Source organism: Neurospora crassa, linkage group VII (assembly GCF_000182925.2).
Source record: "Neurospora crassa OR74A linkage group VII, whole genome shotgun sequence".
Lineage (NCBI taxonomy): Eukaryota > Fungi > Ascomycota > Sordariomycetes > Sordariales > Sordariaceae > Neurospora > Neurospora crassa.
Window position 1 is genome coordinate 1,396,121 of NC_026507.1, and position 22,647 is coordinate 1,418,767.

General features: G+C 52.9%; 9 protein-coding genes and 3 non-coding genes across 12 annotated transcripts; 5 read left to right on the forward strand and 7 right to left on the reverse strand.

Annotated features, from left to right (window-relative positions):
- NCU09708 (PDCD2 C terminal domain-containing protein) lies at positions 1–1,793 on the forward strand. The gene is made up of 2 exons (XM_953854.2): positions 1–266; positions 337–1,793. Exons 1-2 carry the CDS (start codon positions 141–143, stop codon positions 1,603–1,605), a joined length of 1,395 nt encoding a protein of 464 aa, XP_958947.1. The 5' UTR covers positions 1–140; the 3' UTR covers positions 1,606–1,793.
- Positions 1,754–3,609, reverse strand: NCU09707 (hypothetical protein). Its single transcript, XM_953853.2, has 2 exons — positions 3,222–3,609; positions 1,754–2,993 (listed from the first exon to the last, which is right to left on the reverse strand). Exons 1-2 carry the CDS (start codon positions 3,383–3,385, stop codon positions 2,444–2,446), a joined length of 714 nt encoding a protein of 237 aa, XP_958946.1. The 5' UTR covers positions 3,386–3,609; the 3' UTR covers positions 1,754–2,443.
- Positions 3,610–3,924: 315 nt separating this feature from the next.
- Positions 3,925–7,151, forward strand: NCU09706 (DNA ligase I). Its single transcript, XM_953852.3, has 2 exons — positions 3,925–5,090; positions 5,138–7,151. Exons 1-2 carry the CDS (start codon positions 4,062–4,064, stop codon positions 6,860–6,862), a joined length of 2,754 nt encoding a protein of 917 aa, XP_958945.3. The 5' UTR covers positions 3,925–4,061; the 3' UTR covers positions 6,863–7,151.
- On the reverse strand, positions 6,960–8,551 carry NCU09705 (GAL10). The gene is made up of 2 exons (XM_953851.2): positions 7,644–8,551; positions 6,960–7,575 (listed from the first exon to the last, which is right to left on the reverse strand). The coding sequence occupies exons 1-2, from the start codon at positions 8,183–8,185 to the stop codon at positions 7,065–7,067; spliced, it is 1,053 nt and encodes a 350-aa protein (XP_958944.1). The 5' UTR covers positions 8,186–8,551; the 3' UTR covers positions 6,960–7,064.
- Positions 8,552–9,300: 749 nt separating this feature from the next.
- On the reverse strand, positions 9,301–10,867 carry NCU09704 (hypothetical protein; the record flags this gene model as incomplete). Its single annotated transcript, XM_953850.1, has 3 exons — positions 9,301–9,341; positions 9,574–9,920; positions 10,014–10,867. The coding sequence occupies 3 exons, from the start codon at positions 10,865–10,867 to the stop codon at positions 9,301–9,303; spliced, it is 1,242 nt and encodes a 413-aa protein (XP_958943.1).
- A 586-nt stretch (positions 10,868–11,453) lies between these two features.
- NCU15334 lies at positions 11,454–11,542 on the forward strand. The gene has a single exon. It is a non-coding gene; the product is annotated as a tRNA-Phe (tRNA).
- A 21-nt stretch (positions 11,543–11,563) lies between these two features.
- NCU09703 (acetolactate decarboxylase) lies at positions 11,564–13,009 on the forward strand. Its single transcript, XM_953849.2, has one exon. It carries the CDS (start codon positions 12,136–12,138, stop codon positions 12,850–12,852), a length of 717 nt encoding a protein of 238 aa, XP_958942.1. The 5' UTR covers positions 11,564–12,135; the 3' UTR covers positions 12,853–13,009.
- Positions 13,010–13,104: 95 nt separating this feature from the next.
- Positions 13,105–13,178, reverse strand: NCU15333. The gene has a single exon. It is a non-coding gene; the product is annotated as a tRNA-Asn (tRNA).
- A 589-nt stretch (positions 13,179–13,767) lies between these two features.
- Positions 13,768–15,602, forward strand: NCU09702 (endo-beta-1,6-galactanase). The gene has a single exon (XM_953848.2). The coding sequence runs from the start codon at positions 14,035–14,037 to the stop codon at positions 15,499–15,501; it is 1,467 nt and encodes a 488-aa protein (XP_958941.1). The 5' UTR covers positions 13,768–14,034; the 3' UTR covers positions 15,502–15,602.
- Positions 15,603–15,749: 147 nt separating this feature from the next.
- On the reverse strand, positions 15,750–15,855 carry NCU15332. Its single transcript has one exon. It is a non-coding gene; the product is annotated as a tRNA-Leu (tRNA).
- A 443-nt stretch (positions 15,856–16,298) lies between these two features.
- Positions 16,299–18,355, reverse strand: NCU12026 (hypothetical protein; the record flags this gene model as incomplete). The annotated part of the gene is made up of 2 exons (XM_011397023.1): positions 16,299–16,583; positions 16,676–18,355. 2 exons carry the CDS (start codon positions 18,353–18,355, stop codon positions 16,299–16,301), a joined length of 1,965 nt encoding a protein of 654 aa, XP_011395325.1.
- A 972-nt stretch (positions 18,356–19,327) lies between these two features.
- On the reverse strand, positions 19,328–20,915 carry NCU12025 (hypothetical protein). Its single transcript, XM_011397022.1, has 3 exons — positions 20,822–20,915; positions 20,600–20,655; positions 19,328–20,034 (listed from the first exon to the last, which is right to left on the reverse strand). Exon 3 carries the CDS (start codon positions 20,005–20,007, stop codon positions 19,465–19,467), a length of 543 nt encoding a protein of 180 aa, XP_011395324.1. The 5' UTR covers positions 20,008–20,034; positions 20,600–20,655; positions 20,822–20,915; the 3' UTR covers positions 19,328–19,464.
- Between the last annotated feature and the right edge of the window lie 1,732 nt (positions 20,916–22,647).

The following is a 22,647-nucleotide window of genomic DNA, read 5'->3' on the forward strand; positions in this document are numbered from 1 at the left end:
GCGCCAAAAATTACAAAATTCCATGCTTGACATATTTATGATCCACCAGATAGTATCCATTCCTACATCTCTGAAGACTCTATGCCCGGACCATTTCAAGTCCAACTTACGACGTCTAAACCGGACGTCTATCAGCAAACATGGCTCCCTACGATGACTCCTCTGACGAGGGCGAGGATCTCGAGTTCACCGAGACCAACGTCCTTCTAGGCTATGCCGACGCCGACTCCAATGGCGAGAAGATTAGCCGCCTCGGTGGTCGTCCTGTATGCTGTTTTCCTTTTCCAATCGCGATTCTGGTTCTTCCTTTTTCCTAACCAAGAAACACCTCCACAGGAATGGCTCGACGAAGAATCCCCGGCCTCGGCCGCTTTCGCCAAGTGCAAGGTCTGCAAGGACTACATGGTCCTCCTCCTCCAACTCAACGCCGAACTCCCCGATCACTTTCCTGGCCACGAGCGCCGTCTTTACGTATTTTCCTGCCGGAGGAAGAGCTGCCGCAGGAAGGATGGCAGCATCAGAGCCGTGAGGGGCGTCAGGGTGGCAGTAGATGCGCCCGCGGCGAAGGAGGACAAGAAGAAGACTACTTCCGCGGTGGAGCAGGAGAAGAAGGAGATGCCCAAGGCTTCCACGCTGGGACTGGGTGAGGCTTTGTTCGGTGCGAAGCCGGCTGCTAGCGCAGGAGGAGCAAAGACCAACCCCTTTGCGTCCGGTGGTAGTGGTTCCTCAGTGAACCCTTTTGCGCCCAAGGGAACTGTTGCTGCGAACCCATTTGCGCCAAAGCAGCAGGAGACACCGAAGCCGCAGGAAGACATGACATCAGGACAGCAACAACAACAACAACCCGAAGAAGAACAGAAACAAACCGAAAAGGATGATAACCTCCCCAAAACCTTTGCGCAAACCCTCTCCCTCAACAACACCACCACCACCACCACCACCCAGCAGACTCAAACTCCCGCCCCGGCCCCCTCCGAGCCCTGGCCAACCGACGCCTCCGCTCTCCCTCCTCCCTACCCTGAACGCTGGATCTGGGACGCCGACTACGAGACTCTCGACCCCACCCCTGCTCTCCCTCCTCAAAAGATCGAAACGATGGACATCGACACCGAAGGCGCCTCTGGCTCCGGCTCAGGAGGTGGAAAAGAAGACAAGGACGTCTTCGAGTCCACCATGGACGCGGTCTTCCAGCGGTTTGCCGATCGCGTGGGGCAGAACCCGGAGCAAGTGATTCGGTACGAGTTTGCGGGACAGCCACTTTTGTACAGCAAGAATGATGCGGTGGGCAAGCTCCTTCACGTGCCCGCTGCTGGCGCCGCGAACGCGAACGAGAAGGTGACCACCACTTCTTCTGCTGCTGGCAAGGGAAAGATTCCCAAGTGTGGAAACTGTGGTGCGGGAAGGGTCTTTGAGGTGCAGTTGACGCCGCATGCGATTGAGGAGCTGGAATGCGAGGAGGACTCGATGGATGGTATGGATTGGGGTACTATTATTGTGGGCGTTTGTGAGAAGGATTGTAGCCCGAGGGGAACGGAGAGGGGCGTGGCTGGGTACGTGGAGGAGTGGGCGGGTGTGCAGTGGGAGGAGTTGAGTGTCAAGCGGTAAATCTCAAGAACGCTCATGGAGATAAGTCAAGGATTCGAGATATTATTCATGGACATGAGAGCGGCGTCTATGAAAGGGGACTGTGGTAGAATTGTCAGTGTCATATAATGCTTGGTAGTGAAAAGGCGTTTGGGAGCCCAAAATAAAGTTTAAAGGGAATATTTTCGGGATCAACTAGACTATGCGAACCAAGCTACCTCTCCGAATATCACGAAGCGAGAAAACAAGGCTGCTGGGAACCTGAAACGGCAACAAGTTCATACACACGTTGGGCTCTTGGAGAGAAGTCCAAAATCACGCCCAAAAACTTGCCAAACACGGGACTACCAACTGGTCATGTCATAGTTTCATATTCCGACACCCTTGACAAATTCTACCATGTATGCTCTTCCAAACACCATAGAAACCCGCAAGACATCCCATCACCGCCGTCAGGAATCCCACTTCTACCTCTTTCTACGCGAACGGCTGTCTGTTCTGAGACCAAGGACAGTGTAAAGTAGCTAGCAACAGCAGTAACGGGATAAAAACGTGCCCGTCCAGTTCCGTTCTTCAACATTTGTCTGAAAACCCAAAAACGCCAGAGCTTTTTTTTTGCTACCAGATGCAAGAAATTGGGGCCCAATCACACACACAGAAGGATGTAATTATACGGGTATTGACATCAGGCCCCCCCTTGTTTCTCATCCTCTTCTTCTTGTTGTCCCCCCCTTCTCTCCATGTTTCGAAAGAAAGGATTTTTGTCTCTTCAGTTCTTCAACCTTCTTCGTCCCTTTTCCCTTCCCCGTTTCGTTACGTTCCTTCAGCATTTCTCGACACTGCCAAGTGTTGACAGCATCTAAGCAGACTCCTCCCAGCTGCGCTTGATGACCCTCGCGAACATGTCGACGTTGACGTCCTCGCGAATCTCGGCCTTGCGCGCCTCGTTGTCGGCGTTCTTGGGAATCTGGACGACATCGCCCTCAACCTTCCAGCCGCACGTCTCGGTGATGAACTGGGTGGTGGCCTCGGAGTTGTTGAGGCCGAGCCAGCTCTCGAGCACGGGGAACTGGATCTCGCGGTACGACTGGCCGACGAGCTGGGCGATGCGGACGCGGATCATGTCCTCGAAGCCGGCGATGTCGGTGGTCAGGTCGGCGTAGAGATCGTCGCTGTCGAGGGTGGCCCAGAAGCGGGCGTACTCGGCACCCTCGAGCTGGGCGTTGAGGGCGCGCAGCTTGGAAACAGCCTCGGTGAGCTCCGAGGACGAGTTGGGGCCCGGGTTGGACTGCGAGGGGCTGAGGAGGTGGAGGGCGAGGTCGAACTGGGGCGAGGGGAACTGGGTCATGGCCTTGACGAGGATGTTGGTGATGACCTCATCCTTGATGCGGTCGGGGTTGAGTTGGTAGCTGTTTGGGTGGTAGGCAGACAAGGCTGTGGTTAGCAAAGACATTGCTCATCAAGGTGTTTTTGTGTAAGTTGTGAATGAATAAAGACCAGTCGTCAGATAGAGCTAATAATTTGGACATCATTCGTGGATATTGTTCCACGATCAGATAATACATGCTGAAATTGCACATCATCCAGGTCTCTTTGCTGGGGGAGAGTCGAAGTTGTTATGAAGGGTGTCGACGTACAGCTTGAGCAGCGCGCGGTTGGCGTTGCAGTCGCAGAACTTCTCCTCACATTGTTGGGTGAGGTAGGCCTCGAGAGTGCCAGCGGCTTCAGGGTTGTAACGCTCGAGACCGTTGATGATGGCGCGGATGAAGTCGGGGCGCTCTTGGGGATCCTCGCCGTTCATGATGGGCAAAAAGGTAGGACGAGTTTGGTTGAGGGTCGGGGGGTATTTATCTTGGGGGCGAGGGAGGAGAAGATGGGTGGGCGCGGGGGGGGGTCGGTGCTGGAGTTTCGGCGAGGTTGGCAGCAGTTGATGGGGGGACAGATGCAGAGCGTCGACTTGTCGAAGGGGCTCTCTTGCTGTCTTTTGCGTTCGCAAGTTTTCGGCCTCAATCCATCAAAGAGCGGATGGTGGGGTTCCTGCCGTGAACAACTGCCCTTTCATGGGGCTGGTTTTTCGTGTGTGAACGCTAGAGCCCGATTAGGGTTAGCTTCGCTGGTGGGGTGAATGTCTTGGCAGCGAAAGAGACATCGAGCCCGGGGCAGGTCTTGCGAGTTGCGACGTCTTCGGAAAGCGTGTGACGTGACAGCTTCGACAGCTCGAGACAGCTGGTCGGTCAGGTGGCCGCGTGGCAGGCTCGTGCAGCTGGCAAACGCGCTGTTGCTTGTCGCGATCAACCAGACGTCATCAACTCGGCCGGGTCCGAATGCAAACATTCAGGAAAAAGAAAAGAAGACTGAACAACAGTCAACGAGTTCTTGTTATGAGGCCGCCTTGAACCCTTTTGCATCCATCATGAGCCTCTTTGATCCGTGACTTTCTGAACTCTATACTCCAAACACTTTCCCACCCCAAAACAATGTCCAGTCCAGCCAAGAAACGCAAACTCAACTCGGGCACAAAACAATCTTTTTCTGTTCCCAGCAGAGGCCTTGAGTACTTTTTCGCTAAACAAAAGCAGAATGGTGCTTCTAAGGAACCATCTCCTTTGCCCAAGGAATCCGACTCCCAGCCTGCTCAGCAAGGGTCGTCAGAAGAGCATTTGAATGATGAGGAGCTTGCGCGAAAGCTGCAGGCCGAATGGGATGCTGAAGCAAGGGCCTCATCAACACCGAGGGAAAATGATGTTCGCTCGCAGGATGTCGCAGTGTCGACAACAGAGCCCGTGGACACAGATGGCGTTGAACCAACCAATGAGTCAAATCCACAGACAGTAACCGCACCACCCAAGGCTGACCGGCCCAAAGGGAAGAATACATTGTCACTCTCTTCCGCAGCCGCTACAGAAGACCAGGCATCGGCATCTATTCCTCTTGACGAAAGTCCCTTGACCTTCAATCCATCCAAGTACATCCCCCAGCTCCAGGAATCGTGGGCCACTGATGGAGGTGATGCGTCCTACGCCCTCCTTATACGATGCTTTGTCTTGGTTAGCAGCACCACAAGCAGGATCAAAATTGTCGACACGCTAGTCAACTGTGTCCGACTGTTGATTGAAGGAGATCCGTCCAGCTTGTTGCCCGCAGTATGGCTGGCAACGAACGCAATTTCCCCACCGTACGTGTCTATGGAACTTGGTTTGGGTGGTTCTGCTATCTCAAAGGCTCTCAAACAAGTGTGTGGCCTGGACAACAGGTCGCTCAAAGCACTTAACGACAAGCTGGGTGACCCGGGCGATGTTGCATTCGAGGCAAAGAAGAAACAGAGCTTTACTCTACGAAAGCCAAAACCGTTAACAATCAAGGGGGTCTTCCAGTCACTGGTCAAAATCTCCAAGACTCAAGGGCAGGGCAGCGGTGATGCAAAGCAGCGGATTGTTGATAAACTGCTCCAGGATGCTCGCGGAGGTGAAGAAAGTAGATATGTCGTCAGGACATTATGTCAACATGTGAGTTGGGCCTTTCCGAACCTTACCACCTGGCTAACATGGATTAGTTGCGCATCGGAGCTGTCAAAACCACTATGCTCATCGCCCTAGCCCGAGCTTTTTTGCTTTCCAAACCTCCAGGCGCGAACATCCCGACAAAAGACCCAAATCAACTGGCGAAGCTGAAGAAAGAGGAGCTAGCCGAGGTATATGCGAAGGCCGAGGAAATTGTCAAGGCCTCGTATGCCCGACATCCAGATTACAACGACCTTGTCCCGGTACTGCTAGAGACTGGCGTGTCTGAGGAGTTATTGGTGCGATGTGGTCTAACACTTCACATTCCGTTGCGGCCCATGCTTGGGGGCATCACCAGGGACTTGTCAGAAATGCTCTCTCGACTTCAAGGGCGTGATTTCGCTTGCGAGTACAAGTACGACGGCCAACGTGCCCAAATTCATTGTGACGATAGGGGAGTTGTCTCCATCTTTTCCCGCCATCTAGAACTCATGACAGACAAATACCCCGATCTCGTCGCGCTCGTTCCCAAAATTAGGGGTGAAGATGTCCAGAGCTTCATCATGGAGGGCGAAGTGGTCGCCGTGGACCGGGCCACGGGCGAGCTGAAGAATTTCCAGACGTTAACGAACCGTGCCAGAAAAGACGTTGCAATAGGGGCCATCACTATCGACGTGTGTCTGTTCGCATTCGACCTCATGTATCTCAACGGACAACCACTTCTCAACAGATCATTCCGAGAACGACGAGACATGTTGCGATCACTCTTTATGGAGATACCGCACCATTTTACATGGGTCAAAAGCATCGATGCGACATCCCAAGAGTCGGAAATAGTCCTCGAGTTCTTCAAGTCGGCCGTTGATAGCAAGTGTGAAGGTATCATGGTCAAGATTCTCGACAATCTACCAGAGCTTGAGGCCCCTGGGCCTGACGACAGCACCGACCCAATAATACCCACCGAGCTGGTCGCTACCTCCTCTGATGCCGTCGCGGTCTCGGTCTCGGCCAAAAAGTCCCTAAAGGGAATGGGCAAAGGCAATCACGCAGAAACGAAAGCACCTTCCGATACGCCCAACCCCAACTCCAACGAAAAGAAGCAATCGCGCCGCAAACCGCTCCTAGCAACCTACGAGCCCGACAAGCGTCTCGACTCCTGGCTCAAAGTCAAAAAAGACTACATCGGCACCTCCGCCGGCGTCGACACGCTGGACCTAATACCCATCGCCGCCTGGCACGGCACCGGCCGCAAAGCCAAGTGGTGGTCACCAATCCTGCTAGCCGTGCGCAACGAAGAAACCGGCTCGCTCGAAGCAGTGTGCAAGTGCATGTCGGGCTTCACCGATTCCTTCTACAAAGCCAACCGCGAGGTTTACGACAAGGACGGCTCCTTCAGTTCCGATGGGGAGCCCAAGAATGTACATGTGGCGAAGCCGGGATTTGTCGAGTACGCGGGAGGCAACCCGGATGTGTGGTTTGAGCCGCAGGAGGTGTGGGAAGTGGCGTTTGCGGATATCACGATTAGTCCGACGTACACGGCGGCGATTGGGTTGGTGCGGGAGGATAAGGGGCTGAGTTTGAGGTTTCCGAGGTTCTTGCGGAAGAGGGAGGATAAGGGAATTGAGGAGGCAAGTACGAGCGATTTTTTGGCGGGGTTGTGGAGGAAGCAGGAGGTGAAGGCACCCGCACCGCCGCCGGTCGAGGGTGGAAGGGAAATTGATGAAGCGGGTTTGGAGAATGAGGATGAGGATGACGATGAGTATGAGGATGGAGAATAGGACGCTGGTGATGATTCATCGCCATTTTTACCACGTTCTTCTTTAGCAATGCCTCGGTTGACGCTGATTTGCAAATCACCATAGTTGCACAAAGAAGCGGACTGTAAGAGCATCATTGCGTGTACGACTATTTTCATTCGCGCCTCCTTGTTGGTATCTAATCTCGCCTGTTTTTTCACACTTCCCTCCACGCCACATCTCCCTACTCCTTCCACGCCCTGTACAGGATCTTGCATCCATACTTCTCTCCCTTCTTCAACAACATCTGCCCCTTCCACTCGGGCACATTGCAAGCGTTGACCCACCTGCTGGGCTCAAGGCAGAAGCCGCTGCGCGGCTTGCGAGCGGGAACGCCGTCTACCGCGGGAATGTCAATATACTTGCCCGTGTAAAACTGGAAGGCGGGCTCGGTGCTGTACACCTCAAGATGGATCTTGGACTCGGGGTGGAACGCGCTGAGGTTCTTCTTGAGAGGCAGCGAGCGCGTATCGATGGGAACCGACGAAGGGTCCTCGTTGACGATGAAGCAGTCATCGATGTCGGGCTCAGCCGCGCCGAGGGTGAATGGGATGTTGCCATTCTTGACGGCAGGGTTGGGGTAGGGCACGGGGCCGCCGGTGGGGATGCCGCCTTGGTCGACGGGGAGGTACTGGTTCGTGGCGAGGGTGATTATGGTGCCTTCGATGGAAGGGCCGCCGGTCAGGTTGAAATATCTGTTTATCGTAAGCGTCAACCTTTCGGCTTACACTGGTCCACCGGCAAGACAACGGAAAACACATACGAATGGTTAGTCATGTTGATGACCGTCTCCTCCACCTCACCATCCAACAGCTCCGCCTCATACTCAATACCAAGCAAAACCTTCTCCTTGCCATCCTCGCCCTTCTCCTTGCTAACGGTGTAGATCACCCTAGCCTCTACTTTTCCGGGAAAACCCTCGTCGCCGTCCTCGCTCACCAGCGTGAACTGGACGCTCTCACCACCGTCAATCTTGTCGCTCTTGCCCTCGAACGCGGGGATCTCCCTGACGCCGACGGGCTTGGGACCGTCCCAGACCTTCTTGCCCCAGCCGACCACGCCGCCGTGCAGATTGTTGGGCCCGTTGTTGGCGGCCAGGGTGTACGATTGCCCGCCGTTGAGGGAGTCGATCTTGGCGCCCTTGACCCGGTTGGCGACGCGGCCGATGGTCTCGCCGAAGAAGCAGGCATTGTGCGACTCGTAAGCCTTTTGGGAGGGGAAGCCGAGGACGATGTTGGTGCCGGCGACGTAGAGGGACTGGATGATGGCTCCCAAGGGGATGAAGGAGGCGATTGCGTCAGACATGTTGGCTGTTATGTGATCGATAATATGCGCTGCTAGCTATAATTTGCTTGCTTGCTTGATGGTGGTGGTGGTGGTGGTGCTTGCTGTTGCTGGAGGAATTTGTGGTCTCGAGTGTGTCGCTCAAGAAGGCGATGATGTCATTGACGCTGTTTCACAAAATGGTAGAAATAATCACGAGATGGGAAGGCAAAGGGGACGAGGGAAAGAAGGATAATTTGTATTCCATGGGTGCTACCACAGGGTCAGTACCGAAGAGGAAAGTACATAAGCTCTCTCGCCACGATTTCCTCCCGAACGGACCGAATTCCAGCGCATTCGGATGTGCGGTTTCGCATTGTGACACGGGAAACTGGAAGTTGTAATGGGTTCGATGCCAGGGCAATGGAGGAATTAACCTTGAGCGCCGGCCGGGGTGTTCCACATGATGGCGGGGAGCTCTGATTTCAGCCTATTTTCATGGTTGTTTGCGCCTTGCTTCCCCTCAATTCACCCGGCAGGAGCCAGCTGTGGACACTGCGATTGACATGCTTGACAGGGTCTAGCTTGCAACCTCCATGAAGGGGGCAATCACCTGTTTGGTGGGGGACTGGAGCGCCCTTCTTCCCCGTGGTGTGGGGGGTTCTCGGGGGGTTTCTTTGCTTCTGTGGAGGAAGGTTGCGGGGTGCCTTGAAAGCTTGCTTGGCGGCAGCGATAGTTGCTGGGGAAACCACCGGGGGTCAATTTAATATTTGCATCACGACGAAAACAATACCTACACCTCACGCCCACTTCGATGTGTAATTCCAGATACTATGTGTCTTCATAGACTATTTACGTCTGCGCTGTTTCAGGCTACACTGACTTTTCCACAGTGAGTTCCAATGGTAGAACTGCGGCGAAAGAAATACGAGAGGTATGCAAGTGGTTTTCGCAAGACCAGTAAGGTACTACCTATTCTCCGACCAGAACGCATACCTTCTCCGTTCAAGTTGTCATTGTTCTATTATATAAAATCTATACCGCTGTTTCTACATCTCAACGCTAAGTCCACGCTCTTCTATGACCGGTTGATCTTACCATCCGAAGGTCACTTCACCGTGCGCCTCTTGTCGGACTGGAGCAACCCTCTCACCAACCTAATCCAAGGCCTTTCCGAACAAGACCTGTTTCTTGCGATCTGGATTCAGTCTCCTTCACTTTATTCCAAACCCGGAAATGTTGGAAGATCTCCCTTGTGGTCGAACAGTTGACAGCGCCGGGACTGGCTCCAGCTGTTTCCTCCGCTGGATTTGATTGTGGGGTTACGTCTTGGAGACTCATCGTTAATGAAACTGTCCTTTTTTTTTCTCGGTGATTGAAATGCACAAGTTGATATGGAGCGAGTCTGGCAGAACCAAATCATGACTTACCTAGACCAGGATAGTCCTCCCTGAACGCTTCGGCTGTCACTCTCCTGCTCCCGTCGTTCCAGTCCACATAACTGGGAGCCATCAACTGGTAGAGCGACATGAACCCCCAGGTTTGTTGGCTGTCCACAGCATGGCCGTGAAGCAGCTCGGCCCGCAGTCCACGCAGACCATCTCGAATGAGATTCAGTATAAACTCATCAGCCTGCTCGTCTGCAGATACAAAAGTATTCACATCTCCCACCTTGGGAGTGTCGGTTTGATGAATGATTTCGATGGGTAATGCGCGTGTGAGCTCGTATCCAATGTATGACTCCGTGGGCTCTAGGGAGTGTCGCGGGTCGATTCTGCTGCATCCCGGTTCCAAGGCTTCGGCAACAAACAGGACGTGACAGAGGTGAGCTTCACGTAGTTGAAGAACAGGATTTACAAACTGCACGTACTCCACTTCAACCGCCTTCTCCGGGTCCGAGTTCTCTTGTTGACTAGAGGTACCCGTATCACGGGGCCCTCGCTGGCAGTGGAAAGCGGCGCACATCTCGTTTTCAAGAAGCTGCTTGAACCTCGAAGAGACATAGTCTGGACAGTGAGCGTAAGCGGTTACTCTCCATATTTCCCCCCGATTGGTCAAGTCAATCCGTCTTTTCAGCGGCGCAACAAGAGGATTGATAGACATTTCCAGTTCAAGCTCCTCTATGGTGATGTAAAGGTTTGGTTGGCTACCTGGAGGAAATCGGTTTTCCACTTTCGTCATTGACAAGTCGACAAAGGACCTCGGATGTATACCGAGCAAACTCAGGTTGGGAAGAAAGACTTTTTGTAGATAGATAATCGATGGCCCGTTGGAAGAGAGGACGTAAGAGCCTCCCGTGATTTTGAGCGTGAACATGTAATCCCTTGGGTAGTAATCGTAAAAGCCGAATTCCCGAGACCCGAGGTGACAGAACAGAATATACGGCAGAACTGTGAGAAAAAGCATGGCAGCTGAGCCATCCAGTGTAGGACTAATCATTTTTGACGGCATCTTGTCACGGAGCAAATGCGGGACGAACAGCACGACAATGCCCCTCTGGGTATAGTGGACGGACGCAGCCCCCGGGGCCAGATGCGTTAGAATACTGATGGCCGTTGTATGTTCTGCGTTGATGCCCTCTCCAATGGGATGGAGCATCTCCTCGGCCATGTAGACTGGTTCGCTGAACAGACCAGATAGAACAGTGGAGAGGCGAAGTCGATCGAGACCGCCTTCGTACTTGCAGTTATTGGGGGGAATTATACGGAATGTTGGACCGTCCATGGCGATATTCTTCTTTTGAAAAAAGAAAAAAAGAAAACTCTCTTCGTTTGACTGTTGATATTTTTGTTTTATTTCAGTATTGCTGCTTGCTGGTGAATGTTGCGGATTGAATACCGAGTAAGTTTTGCTTCGTCCGAGATGATCGCACTGCTTTTTATCAACGAACGCGGTATGTCGCAACTTGGTAACATGTTATGATCTATGAGTACAGAAATTGCCCCCTCAGAATCATTGGCCCCTTCTTCATTTGAGTTATAACGAGACGGCCGCATACAAAGGTAGGAACTTGCCTATTCTGATACCGCGAGTCCCGAGTGAAACGGAAGTGACGGGGAAGATCAAGGCACCGCAACATTGTTAGGCAACTACGTACTGGAGCAGAAAGGTGGATGATTTTATTAGTATGAGAATCTAATTGATACCCATCGAATGCCTTGAGAGTGCTGTAATTCCTCACTGCTGGGATGGGTGTCGTTCGAGGAACTTATGTAGAAAGGAGGTCATAGTTTCCGTATGAAACGAAGGATGGCTGGCGAGGAAAGTTTTGTTTTGTATATAGGGGCCACTATATTTTACTGTTTCCATAGCGGGTTTAGCTCAGTTGGGAGAGCGTCAGACTGAAGTCCACTTCACTCATAAATCTGAAGGTCGTGTGTTCGATCCACACAAACCGCATCTTTTTGCCATTTTTGGGATAGCGAGCTGACCACCCTCCCATTCATCCATCGTTCTGGTTCGTGAAATAATGATGCGGATCAACATTTTTGTTGTCTCTTTATAAACCAATAGTTGAAGGAGGTCGGCTGTATAGCGCCCCGTGGTTATGAGGCACTTTTTGATTACAGGCTCCTACTTTTGAGAACGGGTTACATGGATGCAAGATGCTGTTATGATTGTAATGCTCTTATTGCAGCTGTGACAGTCTTCTGCCTTTGGAAGGTGTATGTATGTTACACGCGGCTCCAAGCCGAGGAGTCGTCATCGAGGATTCGGTGTAAGGAGGCAGCCTCGGTGCAGCCACAAGCCGCACCCGGAAGCGGGTGAAGTCACCGTTCTAACAGAAATCCGGGCCCGCAGCTTCCCGCACCCGCCGAAGTCGCCGAACCCTCTGCGCTGGCAAATTACACGTTGCACCCGCCGTCTCGTCTTATCATCATCACCTTAACGCTTTCGGCTTCTCAAACGACCTTTCAATCAACCCTCACTGACACCTTCCATCCACCATCTCATAATCTCTTACTGATACGCTCACAACGATACCATTAAAGATGGCTCAAAATGAAGTCTTTCAGTATTCCCTCATCTCCGCCCTGATGGACGGCGTCGCCACGCACGGGACCCCCATCTCGCGCGTCCTCGATCACGGCGACCACGGCCTGGGTACCTTCAAGTCCATGAACGGCGAGATGATTGTCCTCGACGGCGTCTGCTACCAAATGAAGTCCGATGGCACCATCGAGCATATCCACACTCCCTCAGAGGTGATCACGCCGTTTGCGACCGTGACCCGTTTCAACCCGGACGTGTCAATACGGGCCACCATCTCGAACAAGAAGGACCTGCTAGCCCTGCTGTTGAAGCTATTTCCCCAGAGCAAGAACCACTTCTTGGCCATCCGCATGGATGGGACGTTCAAGAGGATCAAGGTGCGCACGGCAGGCGGTCAATGCTTTCCAAGGGAAGGCATGCTGGCGGTTGCGGGAAGGCAGGCAACGAACACGTTTGAAGCGGTTAAGGGTACGATCATCGGATTCAGGTGTCCGGCGTACGTGATGGGGCTCAATGTGGCGGGCGATCATCTGCACTTTATCGATGAGGAGAGGCAGAAGGGCGGACACATTTTGGAGTTTGAGACCGAGGGCGATGTGGAAGTTGGAGTTTCGTTGATGTCCAAGTTTCACTTGGAGGTGCCGACAGAGGATGAGGAGTTCAATGAGGCGTCACTGGTCCATGACAAAGATGGTATTGAGAAGGTGGAGGGTTAGAGAGGCTGCAACCAACAGGGACGGTGAGGAGGAATGGATGTATGTCACGAAAGAATATGATGATGATACCAATCAGTGCCGGTGCGTTATCAGCGCGGTTCTTGTAATAGAGGTCTTTGAAAAGAACATAGAAGAATGACGAAACAATCACATTCAACTCTTTTCTTGAATATCGGTATAGTTAGTGGTTGGTGGTTTAATGACTTTGGACAGTTAGCACAAACCATAAAAAAGAAAAAAGAAACATGGTAACTCCCTCGGTAAGGATCGAACTTACAGCCTCCAGATTAACAGTCTGACGCGCTAGCCAATTGCGCCACGAGGGAGAACAGATGATTGGTTGTTGAAAGGAGGCTTGAGAATGGCTCCTATATAGCCAGAATTAAGGAGATACTTAAAATTAAGTGGGGGGAAGTCTTCATGGACTTCAAAGCTGTGCCCAAGTAGCGACAACAATTGTGGTACAAAGCAGCTCAATCCTTACGAATCAATTACTTAGGGAAACATATGGTACAGGTCCGGGTTGTGAAGACTCATTCGCTAGGTAGAGAAAAAGCTGCTATTAATGTGCTTTTACCGGAGTGAAACAAGAGTGTGTCTTCCCTTTGAAGGAGTAATAAAGACCTAAATCTCTGCCCGTGTTTCCTTGCATCTCAGTCCAAAGCCGAACGGTGAAGGATGATTCGTACGACGGAGCAAATGGGTGTCCCTGGGCAATTCTCAAGCAAAACTCTTTGTCAGACCATGCGAAGGGTTAGGACTCACAAAGGCCTGGCTCCGAGATCTCCGCAACTCCAAGATCACAAGCACTCTGACTTCACTTCTCAGCCCGCGTACCGAGCAATGCCATCGTTGGGCCTTCCGAACTAAAGCCAGCCATCGGGGCTTCATGTTCATGCATTATCACGAAAAATCACGCCGTCGGGGGCATCAACATCACCCTACACCGCGGGGATGGCCTTGCAATGTAACGTGCACCCTAGAATATCGGTTACTCGAACATGGGTGCAGCCATAGCAATAAGCCGTCGGTTAAGTACACGATACTACTGTAAAACAAAAACCTGCCTCATCCATGCGGCGCCGATTTGCAAGATCAAAAGCTGAATCGCACCATAGCTCTGACTGTTGCACCTACAAGGCGAACTCCCTCAAGATCAATTGGAAGTAAAGGCGCGCCAAAATGGTTCCCTCTCTGCAAACAGTCGGCCATATCTTGGTGACTGCACTAGCCATCATCCCATTCGCCTTCGCAGACCTCACCACCACCATCGACCCATCCTCCAACTGGGGAACCTGGGAAGGATGGGGTACATCCCTCGCCTGGTGGGCAGCAACCTTTGGAACCCGTGACGACCTCGCCGACATCTTCTTCACGACGCAAACCACGAACCTCAACGGCGTCTCCCTGCCCGGGCTCGGCTTCAACATCGCACGCTACAATGCCGGCGCGAGCAGCTGGAACAGCATCAACGGCACCAGCATGGTGGTCTCGCCCAAGATGATTCCCTCTCGCCAGATTGAAGGTTTCTGGATCGACTGGGCCTCCACTAGCCCCTCTTCAGCCAGCTGGAACTGGTCCGCCGATTCTGCTCAGCGCGCCATGCTCTCCAAAGCGCGCTCGCGCGGCGCCAACATCCTCGAGCTCTTCTCCAACTCGCCCATGTGGTGGATGTGCAACAACCACAACCCGTCCGGCTCCGACGACGGCAGCTCTGACAACCTACAATCGTGGAACTACCAAAGCCACGCTGTCTACATGGCCACCGTGGCCAAATACTTTGCCGACCACTGGTCCACCACGTTCACGTCCGTCGACCCCTTCAACGAGCCCAGCGCGAACTGGTGGAACGGCAAGACTGGCACGCAGGAAGGTTGCCACTTTGACGTGTCCACTCAGGCCACCGTCCTCAACTACCTGCGCGCCGAGCTCGACTCGCGCGGCCTGTCATCGACCGTGATCTCCGCGTCGGACGAAAGCTACTACGACCAGGCAGCCAAGACCCTCCAAAACCTCGGTTCGACCGCGCTCGGGAAGATCGCTCGTGTCAATGTCCACGGCTACCAGTACGGCTCTGGGCGGCGCGACTCGGTGCGTAGCTTGGCGACGCAGTACAGCAAGAAGCTTTGGCAGAGCGAGTACGGCGAAGGCGACGCGACCGGGCGCGACCTAGCCAGCAACCTGCTCCTGGACCTGCGCTGGCTACAGCCGACGGCGTGGGTGTACTGGCAGGCGCTTGACGGAGGCGGTTGGGGTTTGGTCGACGCCGATAACGACAAGAAGACGATCGGCCAGCCGACGCAGAAGTACTTTGTGCTGGCGCAGTTTGCTAGGCATGTGAAGCCGGGGATGCGCATCTTGGATGGCGGCAGCGATTACGCGACAGCCGCGTATGATGCAGCGACCAAGAAGCTGGTCATTGTCGCGGTCAATTGGGGCAGTGCGCAGTATCTCAACTTTGATCTGTCCAGGTTCAAGACGGCGGGAGTCAATGGCGCGGTGGTGAAGAGGTGGGCGACGCAGATTGGCGCGTCGACGGGGAAGAGGTATGTCGCTGCTAGCGACACTTACATTCGCGGTACCAAGTTCTGGTCGTACTTTGAGAAGGAGATGGTGCAGACTTTTGAGGTTGAGGGTGTTGTTTTGTAAAATGATAAATCTTAAAGTCAGCTTGTGGCAGCAATGTCCCAGACGCACAGACTATGAACAAAGTCAGAACACCAAACGGCAGAACGTAACATTACCAAAATTCTTAGGGAACAAAGGAGGAACAAAAACCGCTAATCACTACGAAAATATAAGTGCAATGCATGAAACAAATAAGTGAGCTAACGAGCAGAATCAAGCAAGGTCATATATCCAGGAGAATGGGCAAAAAGATACGAAAAGAAATCTTTTGACAAGAGTGGGATTCGAACCCACGCCCTTTCGGACCACGGAACTCATAGAGGAGATTAAGGGTTAACCTTAACGTGGCGCCTTAGACCGCTCGGCCATCTTGCCTTGATGATGCTGAAGGTTGAATCTTGAGTGATATATACTCAATTACACAAACTTGCTTCACAACTTGAAAACATCACGAGAGCTTTGCGGACAACCACTCCAAGTTTTCTAGGTATATAGCTGAAGTTTCTATAAAGCGATAATTCTTAATAAAGTAAGGACCCTAAAAAGGTCCAATTATTTAATGTAATTATTTCTTGCAAGTTGACATTTAGCTGTCCAACGGTAGTGTCCAAGGGGTGTATGTAGGCTGACTGGAGGTGGATTGAATAGCACCTGTATGTCATGTGGATATGTTGAGACGCTCTTTGATCTATTAAGAATACTAGTCTAAGGCTTCAACACGCTGAAAACAAATCGCCTTTTTGACTACGTCCCAGCGAACACAGCATCGGCACCGTCCCACAAACAGGCTTACGGCAACTTGAGGGCCCCCAGTGACACTAACCGTCCAAAGCATAGCCGCTGATATCCTTCGTCTTCAGATACGCCACCGCAATCTTCCGCAACTGATGTCTCTGTATCTTTCCAGTAACAGTAATCGGCCATGTATCCAACCCCAGCTCCTTCAGCGTAATGACCTCCCCGAGCGAGAATCCTGATCCCCCGGGCATCATCTGAGAGAACATCTCGTTGACGTCTGTTGCCGTTCCGTTCTCGGGTAAGCGGTCGAGAATAACGTAGGGCATCTCGCCATGCATAGGAGACGGGATACCGATTACGCACACCTGCGAATTTCGAGCGGAATTAGAAACTGTCTGCGAGTCACTCTGACCATCGAACAATAGTGCTTGAAGCTGGAAGGGGGCAGTGAACTTACCTCAACCGACAAGTGCCTGGCCAGGAATGCCTCTATAGCCGTGGGATTGAAGAACCCGACAGAGCTCTTCACGATATCCTTTATCCGGCCCACAACAAACACCATCCCGCTCTCATCAATCACCGCCAAGTCGCCTGTGCGGAACCACTTGGTGCCCTCCCTATCGCGGTAAAACATCTGCGGTGCTAACCCGTCGAGATATCCATCGACATACGCATCATTCGAGATGTGCAGTTCGCCCTGCTTACCCCGGGGCAGCACCTCCCACTCTTTCTCCTTCTCAGCGGTAGCCTGCTCATTCTGCGGTGTCTGAGTTGTCTCCGAGACCTTCTTCTTCTTCTCAACATCAACCACCTTGATCCTCGTCCCCGGCGTCGCCGTTCCCACAGGCATCACATCTCCCAACGGCTTCGGCATCCCCTCCTCCATCAGGACACTGGGAGGATATCCCAGCGCGCCCACGCCCTCCGTCATTCCAAATCCAGCGACCAACAACACTTTCTCGCCAACACCCAACATCTCCCGCACCCGTTCCAGATACCCAACCGTGATAATCTCGCCACTAACGAATATAACTCGAATCGACCTGATTTTCCGCGGAGCAAAGTCCTTGTGTTTAGCCAGCAGCACCAGTTGGCTGCGCATCATCTCCATATTGGTCACACCGCACCACTCGATAGCCTCCAAGTTCGCAGACACGGAAAAGACGCGCGACGGAACGACGACCGTACCGCCGTTGTACCATTGTATTAGCGGGGAGGTCATGGACAGGGCCATCATGTTGGCGGAGAAGATTAGGCCTACGGTTCCGGGCCGCGAAATCTCAGGGGAGCGGGGAGAAGAAGAAGAGAAGGCAGTGTGCGAAGCGATGGACGCGCACACATTTCTAGTCGTTCGCGGTACGCCTTTAGGCTGGGAGGCCGAGGTGCCGCTGGTGAAGAAGATGTTGGAGATGCGATCTGGGCGATCGCGGACTTGTTGAGCTGAGACGCTGCTCTCCTCGTCGGTGAAAGGTGGCCGGGGGGAGGCGATGTCCGAGGCAAATGAGATCCAGTTACTACCGGATGCGCGGCGGGCGGGGGTGAGGGGGGAGAGGCAGATACCGAGGAAGAAGCTGCTGCCAGAGTCAGACGATTGATCTCCTGCCGCCGCTGCCGCATCCTGCCGAAGTTTGTCAACAATCGCAGCGGACTCCTCGTCTTCAACAATCACCACTGCGGGCCGCAACCGACGGAAGTAGTATTCCTTCAGCTGCTGGTCATCGGGCAGGCTGGAGTGAAGTAACTGGACTGTCCGACAGACGAGGGTATGGCATTTCAGTGCGGCGGCCCACATGACGAGCGACCATTCGACGCCGTGCGGAATAAAAGTGAGAATCATCGAATCGGCGGGGACGTTGTGTCTGTCGAGGATGGCTCCGAGACGAGCAGCTCCCCGCTGCATCTGATCGTACGACCAGATCAGCATCGAATCTTGGTGCTTGGGATCGACCATGGATTTGGCAGGGCATGGTGACTTGCCCACGAGCGCTTCAAGGTGGCTGGCAGGCTGCCAGAAGGAAATGAGGGCAGCTCTCTCGGGATCAATGTCAATGCCGTGCTGGAAAATGGACCATACAGAGTCGCCGCAGGGGGGCGGCGGACCACCATCGAGCTCGGAGGAAGAGAGGGTCTGGGTCATTGTTGTTATTGATTGTGTTATTGTTGCTGTTGTTGTACGGTGGACGAGTCGAGATGCGTGGGACAGAATCCGCGATTCGAAGAATGCGGAGGGGCCTGTTTAAGTAAGCCACAAGGTCAGATTGACGTCGATTGTTGATCAGACGAACAACCGCCTAGTATAGTGACCTGGCTGACAGGTTAGTGCGAGGGTAAGGTTAGGTATGCTGGCACAAGGTACTTAGGAAGATCTAAGAAGATGTTCGATGGGCGCGGTGAGGGTGACATTCTTCATCGTGGATCAGAAATAACCGAAGATCGATCGGCGTCGGGTGTAACGCTTGCCTGGTTTGACGTATACTTTGTACACCTTTCTTGTCAGATCCGACCAAGTTATTGGTTGCAAGAAATACACGTACGTAACGGAGCTCTGTTACGGCCGTCGAGAACTGGGAGAAATGCTTTCCCAAGCTAGAAGTAGGATGACAACAAGGGCAACACAAAAGAACTTATTTTCGAAGCCCTCAGTAAGTAGCAGCACATGCTCGGCGTATTCATGAATCCATTCGTGGATCTTTCCTTCACTGTCATGCCGCAGCCCTTCGACTCACTAGCCTCACTGCCATCATAGGCAGGTCGCCACCATTGCCACTAATCCACTGCAAGAAGCAACCGCCCATCGTATTATTATGACTGGGACTAGGAACGTACATCCATTGCTGCCTCCGAGATCTCTTCAGCGTTATTTTCCTTCTTGAGAGCAATCATGCGAACAGCCCAGCGTCTCTGTCAATGACCCTCAATGATGTGAACAATTGAGACACTCGCACCTGATCCGTTACGAAGCTGCAACACACAAGCACCAAGTTCGTGAAACTCAAAAAAACCGGTCGACGTGAGAGTACCTCACCAATCAAGATACACAATTCGTCAACAGCGGCAAGGTAGGTAAATGGAAAATAAGGTGCTGCAACTCAGCAGCCCTTTGATGATCAATTCGCTTGACTGCCGCTCATAAGAGGTACAATGGAAAGAAAACATGACTGGGTATCTCTTGCAAATGTGACGCTAGACAACCGATTCAAAAAAAAAACAAGGTAAAACAACACTGCAACCGGTCAACTCAACTGTTCAGGCGTCTTTTTTGTCGAAGAGAGCAACAGCCTGAAGCGCATTGACATGCCGCTTCATATCCGCCAATTCTTCTTTAGTTGCGGCCAGTTCCAAGTTGATCTCCACCAACTCGATATTTGTTGCCGCCAACTCTTGCTGGGTGGTTGCCAGCTCTTGCTTGCTCGCGGCCAATTCAGCACGCACGGCCTTCAGTTCGCTGGTAAACTCGTCCATCCTCTGCAGGCAAGCGAGCATGAAGTTGCCGCCGCCCTCTTGTTTGGCCTCGAGGAAACTGAGGCGGTTTCCATGCTTTTCCACAGGGCCCACGTAACGGCCGATCTGGTCTTGGACAACATTGGCGGTTTCAACCGCGGCCCTGGTGTCCTCGGCCAATGTTTCGAGTTTTCTCTCAAAACGCTGCAGGACGTTGGCTTGCTTCTTGATGATGATGGCCTGGCCGTTGAGGGTGGCAGCTTGGTTTTTCAAAGTGATTGCTTGGTCGTCGACCTTGGCGGCGAGGGCGCTGTTCTCGAGGATTGCAATGATATCAAATTCCTGCATTGCAGGAACCGGTTGGTCCGGAAGTGCCTATAGAGGAAGAAAAAGAAAGGCCAGTCAGCATGATGGAACACAAACTGAGTAGACCCAAGATAGAAACAGAATCTGTCCAGCTGTAATACTGCATCACCAGACCGGTCAACGAAAGGTACCCCCACCGCGAGGCAGGATCCACAGACGCGACCTACTGAGCGCCATTTCAGCCGCAAGACAAGCTCCCCAGCCCGGCAATACGCTGACCAAGCGCATGCCGCCGGCCAGCACATATGTGAGCCTGGTGATGCGCCGTAAGACAACTCTGGGTCCAGATGACAACATGAAAAGTTGTAGAGCTGGAGCCACGTGACGCTCGGACGGACGACCGTATCCGTGGAACTGCCCCATAGGACGCGGCCCCCCAGGAGAAACTCCTTTTGCATTTTGAGAACTGGCTCCCCCGCGAACTTGAACCCGGCCTAGGCGCTCAAAGTCCCAGACTGGCGGCGGGCATGTGGTCGAGTCTCGGTTTTACATTCCCACGGACGACTTGGCAGCATTACACGAGAACGAGAGTGTGTGACTGAACAGAGACTGGGCTGGACAAGGATGGACCTACCTCAGAAGATGAAGGGACGGTATTGTCGCTGTCCTCGGCAGCCTCGTGCTGAACGGCTTGTAATGCATATTTGTCAGTCATTGCCACCAGAAGTGATGAAGATGTGGAGAAATATGAAGAAGTGCAGACGTAAAGGACGTACGATTAGAGGACCAAAGTGAGAGTGCGAAGTGGAGGTGTGATGAGGTGGAGGCGGTTGATGTTAGAAAAGCGACAACTTACCGGCTCTTCTTTCCTCGCACGCTTGTGCGCACGTTTGTCGGTTTTGGGGCGACCGCTGACCATGATGATCACTTGAAGTGGGTGATGCGGGCGGGTGATGCGAGTGATGGAAGTCTGCGGATGCTCTTGCAGAGTAATCAAGTCCTGTCGAATAAAAAAGGCGAAGACTTGAAGCTGCCAGTTCAAGAAGACGGTGAAAGGAGGAAATAGAGGGGGAGGGGGGGAGATTTAATTACTGGACGGAAAGACTGATCCGGGACCCACCCTGAATAACACCCGCAGCGTGAATGGGAAGGAAGAATAACAAGCCAAGAGCCATTGACGGTTCAGGTTGCAGGTGAATCGTACGTCTCGAGATGGGACAAATATGAGAAAGTGGGTCGAAATCGTGGTGTTTGCTTGCGAATCGAGGACAGGCGTTGGCACTTCAGTCACTGCCCGGTGGATCGCGGGGCTCCCGCGAAAGATACATTGAGAACAGCCATATGGAGACACGCACACTGGCTCAATATCGCTCTTGTGGTCGGTTTTCAACAAGATGAACGCGGCCGATGCTCAATAGAGACAAGTTGCAGAGCCTGAGTATCCTGTAGACATGATACGGTTGGGAATTGACCGCAAATTGACCACTGGGCTAGAGCTAGAGAGGGGTATGGAAGTATAGCAGGCACACTTGACGCAGAGCGGTGAGGGGGCCGGCAAAGGATGTGAGAGATGGGATCATGATGAAAACTAAGTCGAGGCACTTTGCAGAACGGTCAATGTTGACTCTGGACCCATCCTAAAAGTATTACACCGGCTGCCAGGTGACGACTACCACCCCGCTTAGGCACCCGGGAAAGAGAAGGAGTCAAGTCTCTGCAGGTCCAGAACAAGTCCAGGTTGCTAGAGGTAAGTATGACAAAACACGATGTTGACCTTCTCGCCAGGGAAGGTCCACCTATGAAGCTATGAAGAATAGAATAGGATCACACGAGCCGCAAGCTGTGTCTCTTGTTAGTAAGGGACTTGAAGCTGATGCCTGTCCTGGGAGCCAAGCTTTCGACTTGAGGGCATATGTGCCTGTGTTGACTCTGATGTATGCCTCTTCTGTCCCACGCTGTGATGGTCAGACAGCACATCAAGGTTCCATCTGCGGTGACTGCTGGGCATAGCAGCCATTGCCGCTTTCAGGTTGTCCGAGACTCCAAGTGGATGGACCCATGAGACAAAGAGTACAATTTCCAAGAGGCAGCAGGGTAACCGTTCATAGACCTCTTCTGCTGTCTCCCACGATCCGCTCCTGTCCTCATAGAAAGTACAGCCAATGGAGTGGGGGAACAAACCCGTAAATCCACCACCGCCCATCATGCCACACTATAAACAGACAGCGATCGTGTGCTGAATGGACTCTGGCGCGACTTTGTGCTGGTAACCCTCACAGCGGGCCTCTTTTGAATCGGATGTAGCTCAATTCCTTGAGCACACGGACGGCAGCGATACCAAGAGCCATGCTCAGCTAGAGAGGGATTTGAAGCGGGGTGTCTCTTTCGCTCCAGATACAACAGAATCACTCGACTGAGTGGACGAGAGCGATATCGAGAGCGATGTCGAGACATGCCGAGGAGCCGCGGGATTTGGGTAGGAGCAAGTCGGACACTGCCACTTGTCCTTTCCATCGTCCTTGACCCATACCCTATGGTGAGCCATCCTCACCCTGAAGCTTGAGTTGACCGTACATTCAAAGCAATGACCGCATTGTTCAAGAGAAGGAGGTGTTGCGGTGTTGCGGACGGGTTCTGAGCTTCGCCTGAGGCAGCACCAGAATACGCGTGACTATCGAGCTG

Excerpts from the sequence above, each read along its gene's own strand:
- NCU09708 (XM_953854.2), top strand. The coding sequence starts at position 141 with ATGGCTCCCTACGATGACTCCTCTGACGAGGGCGAGGATCTCGAGTTC. Across the intron at positions 267-336 it reads GCCGCCTCGGTGGTCGTCCT|GAATGGCTCGACGAAGAATC; the intron begins GTATGCTGTTTT and ends ACACCTCCACAG.
- NCU09707 (XM_953853.2), bottom strand. The coding sequence starts at position 3,385 with ATGAACGGCGAGGATCCCCAAGAGCGCCCCGACTTCATCCGCGCCATC. Across the intron at positions 2,994-3,221 it reads AACCGCGCGCTGCTCAAGCT|CTACCAACTCAACCCCGACC; the intron begins GTACGTCGACAC and ends CCACCCAAACAG.
- NCU09706 (XM_953852.3), top strand. The coding sequence starts at position 4,062 with ATGTCCAGTCCAGCCAAGAAACGCAAACTCAACTCGGGCACAAAACAA. Across the intron at positions 5,091-5,137 it reads TCAGGACATTATGTCAACAT|TTGCGCATCGGAGCTGTCAA; the intron begins GTGAGTTGGGCC and ends AACATGGATTAG.
- NCU09705 (XM_953851.2), bottom strand. The coding sequence starts at position 8,185 with ATGTCTGACGCAATCGCCTCCTTCATCCCCTTGGGAGCCATCATCCAG. Across the intron at positions 7,576-7,643 it reads ATCAACATGACTAACCATTC|ATATTTCAACCTGACCGGCG; the intron begins GTATGTGTTTTC and ends TACGATAAACAG.
- NCU09703 (XM_953849.2), top strand. The coding sequence starts at position 12,136 with ATGGCTCAAAATGAAGTCTTTCAGTATTCCCTCATCTCCGCCCTGATG.
- NCU09702 (XM_953848.2), top strand. The coding sequence starts at position 14,035 with ATGGTTCCCTCTCTGCAAACAGTCGGCCATATCTTGGTGACTGCACTA.
- NCU12025 (XM_011397022.1), bottom strand. The coding sequence starts at position 20,007 with ATGCAGGAATTTGATATCATTGCAATCCTCGAGAACAGCGCCCTCGCC.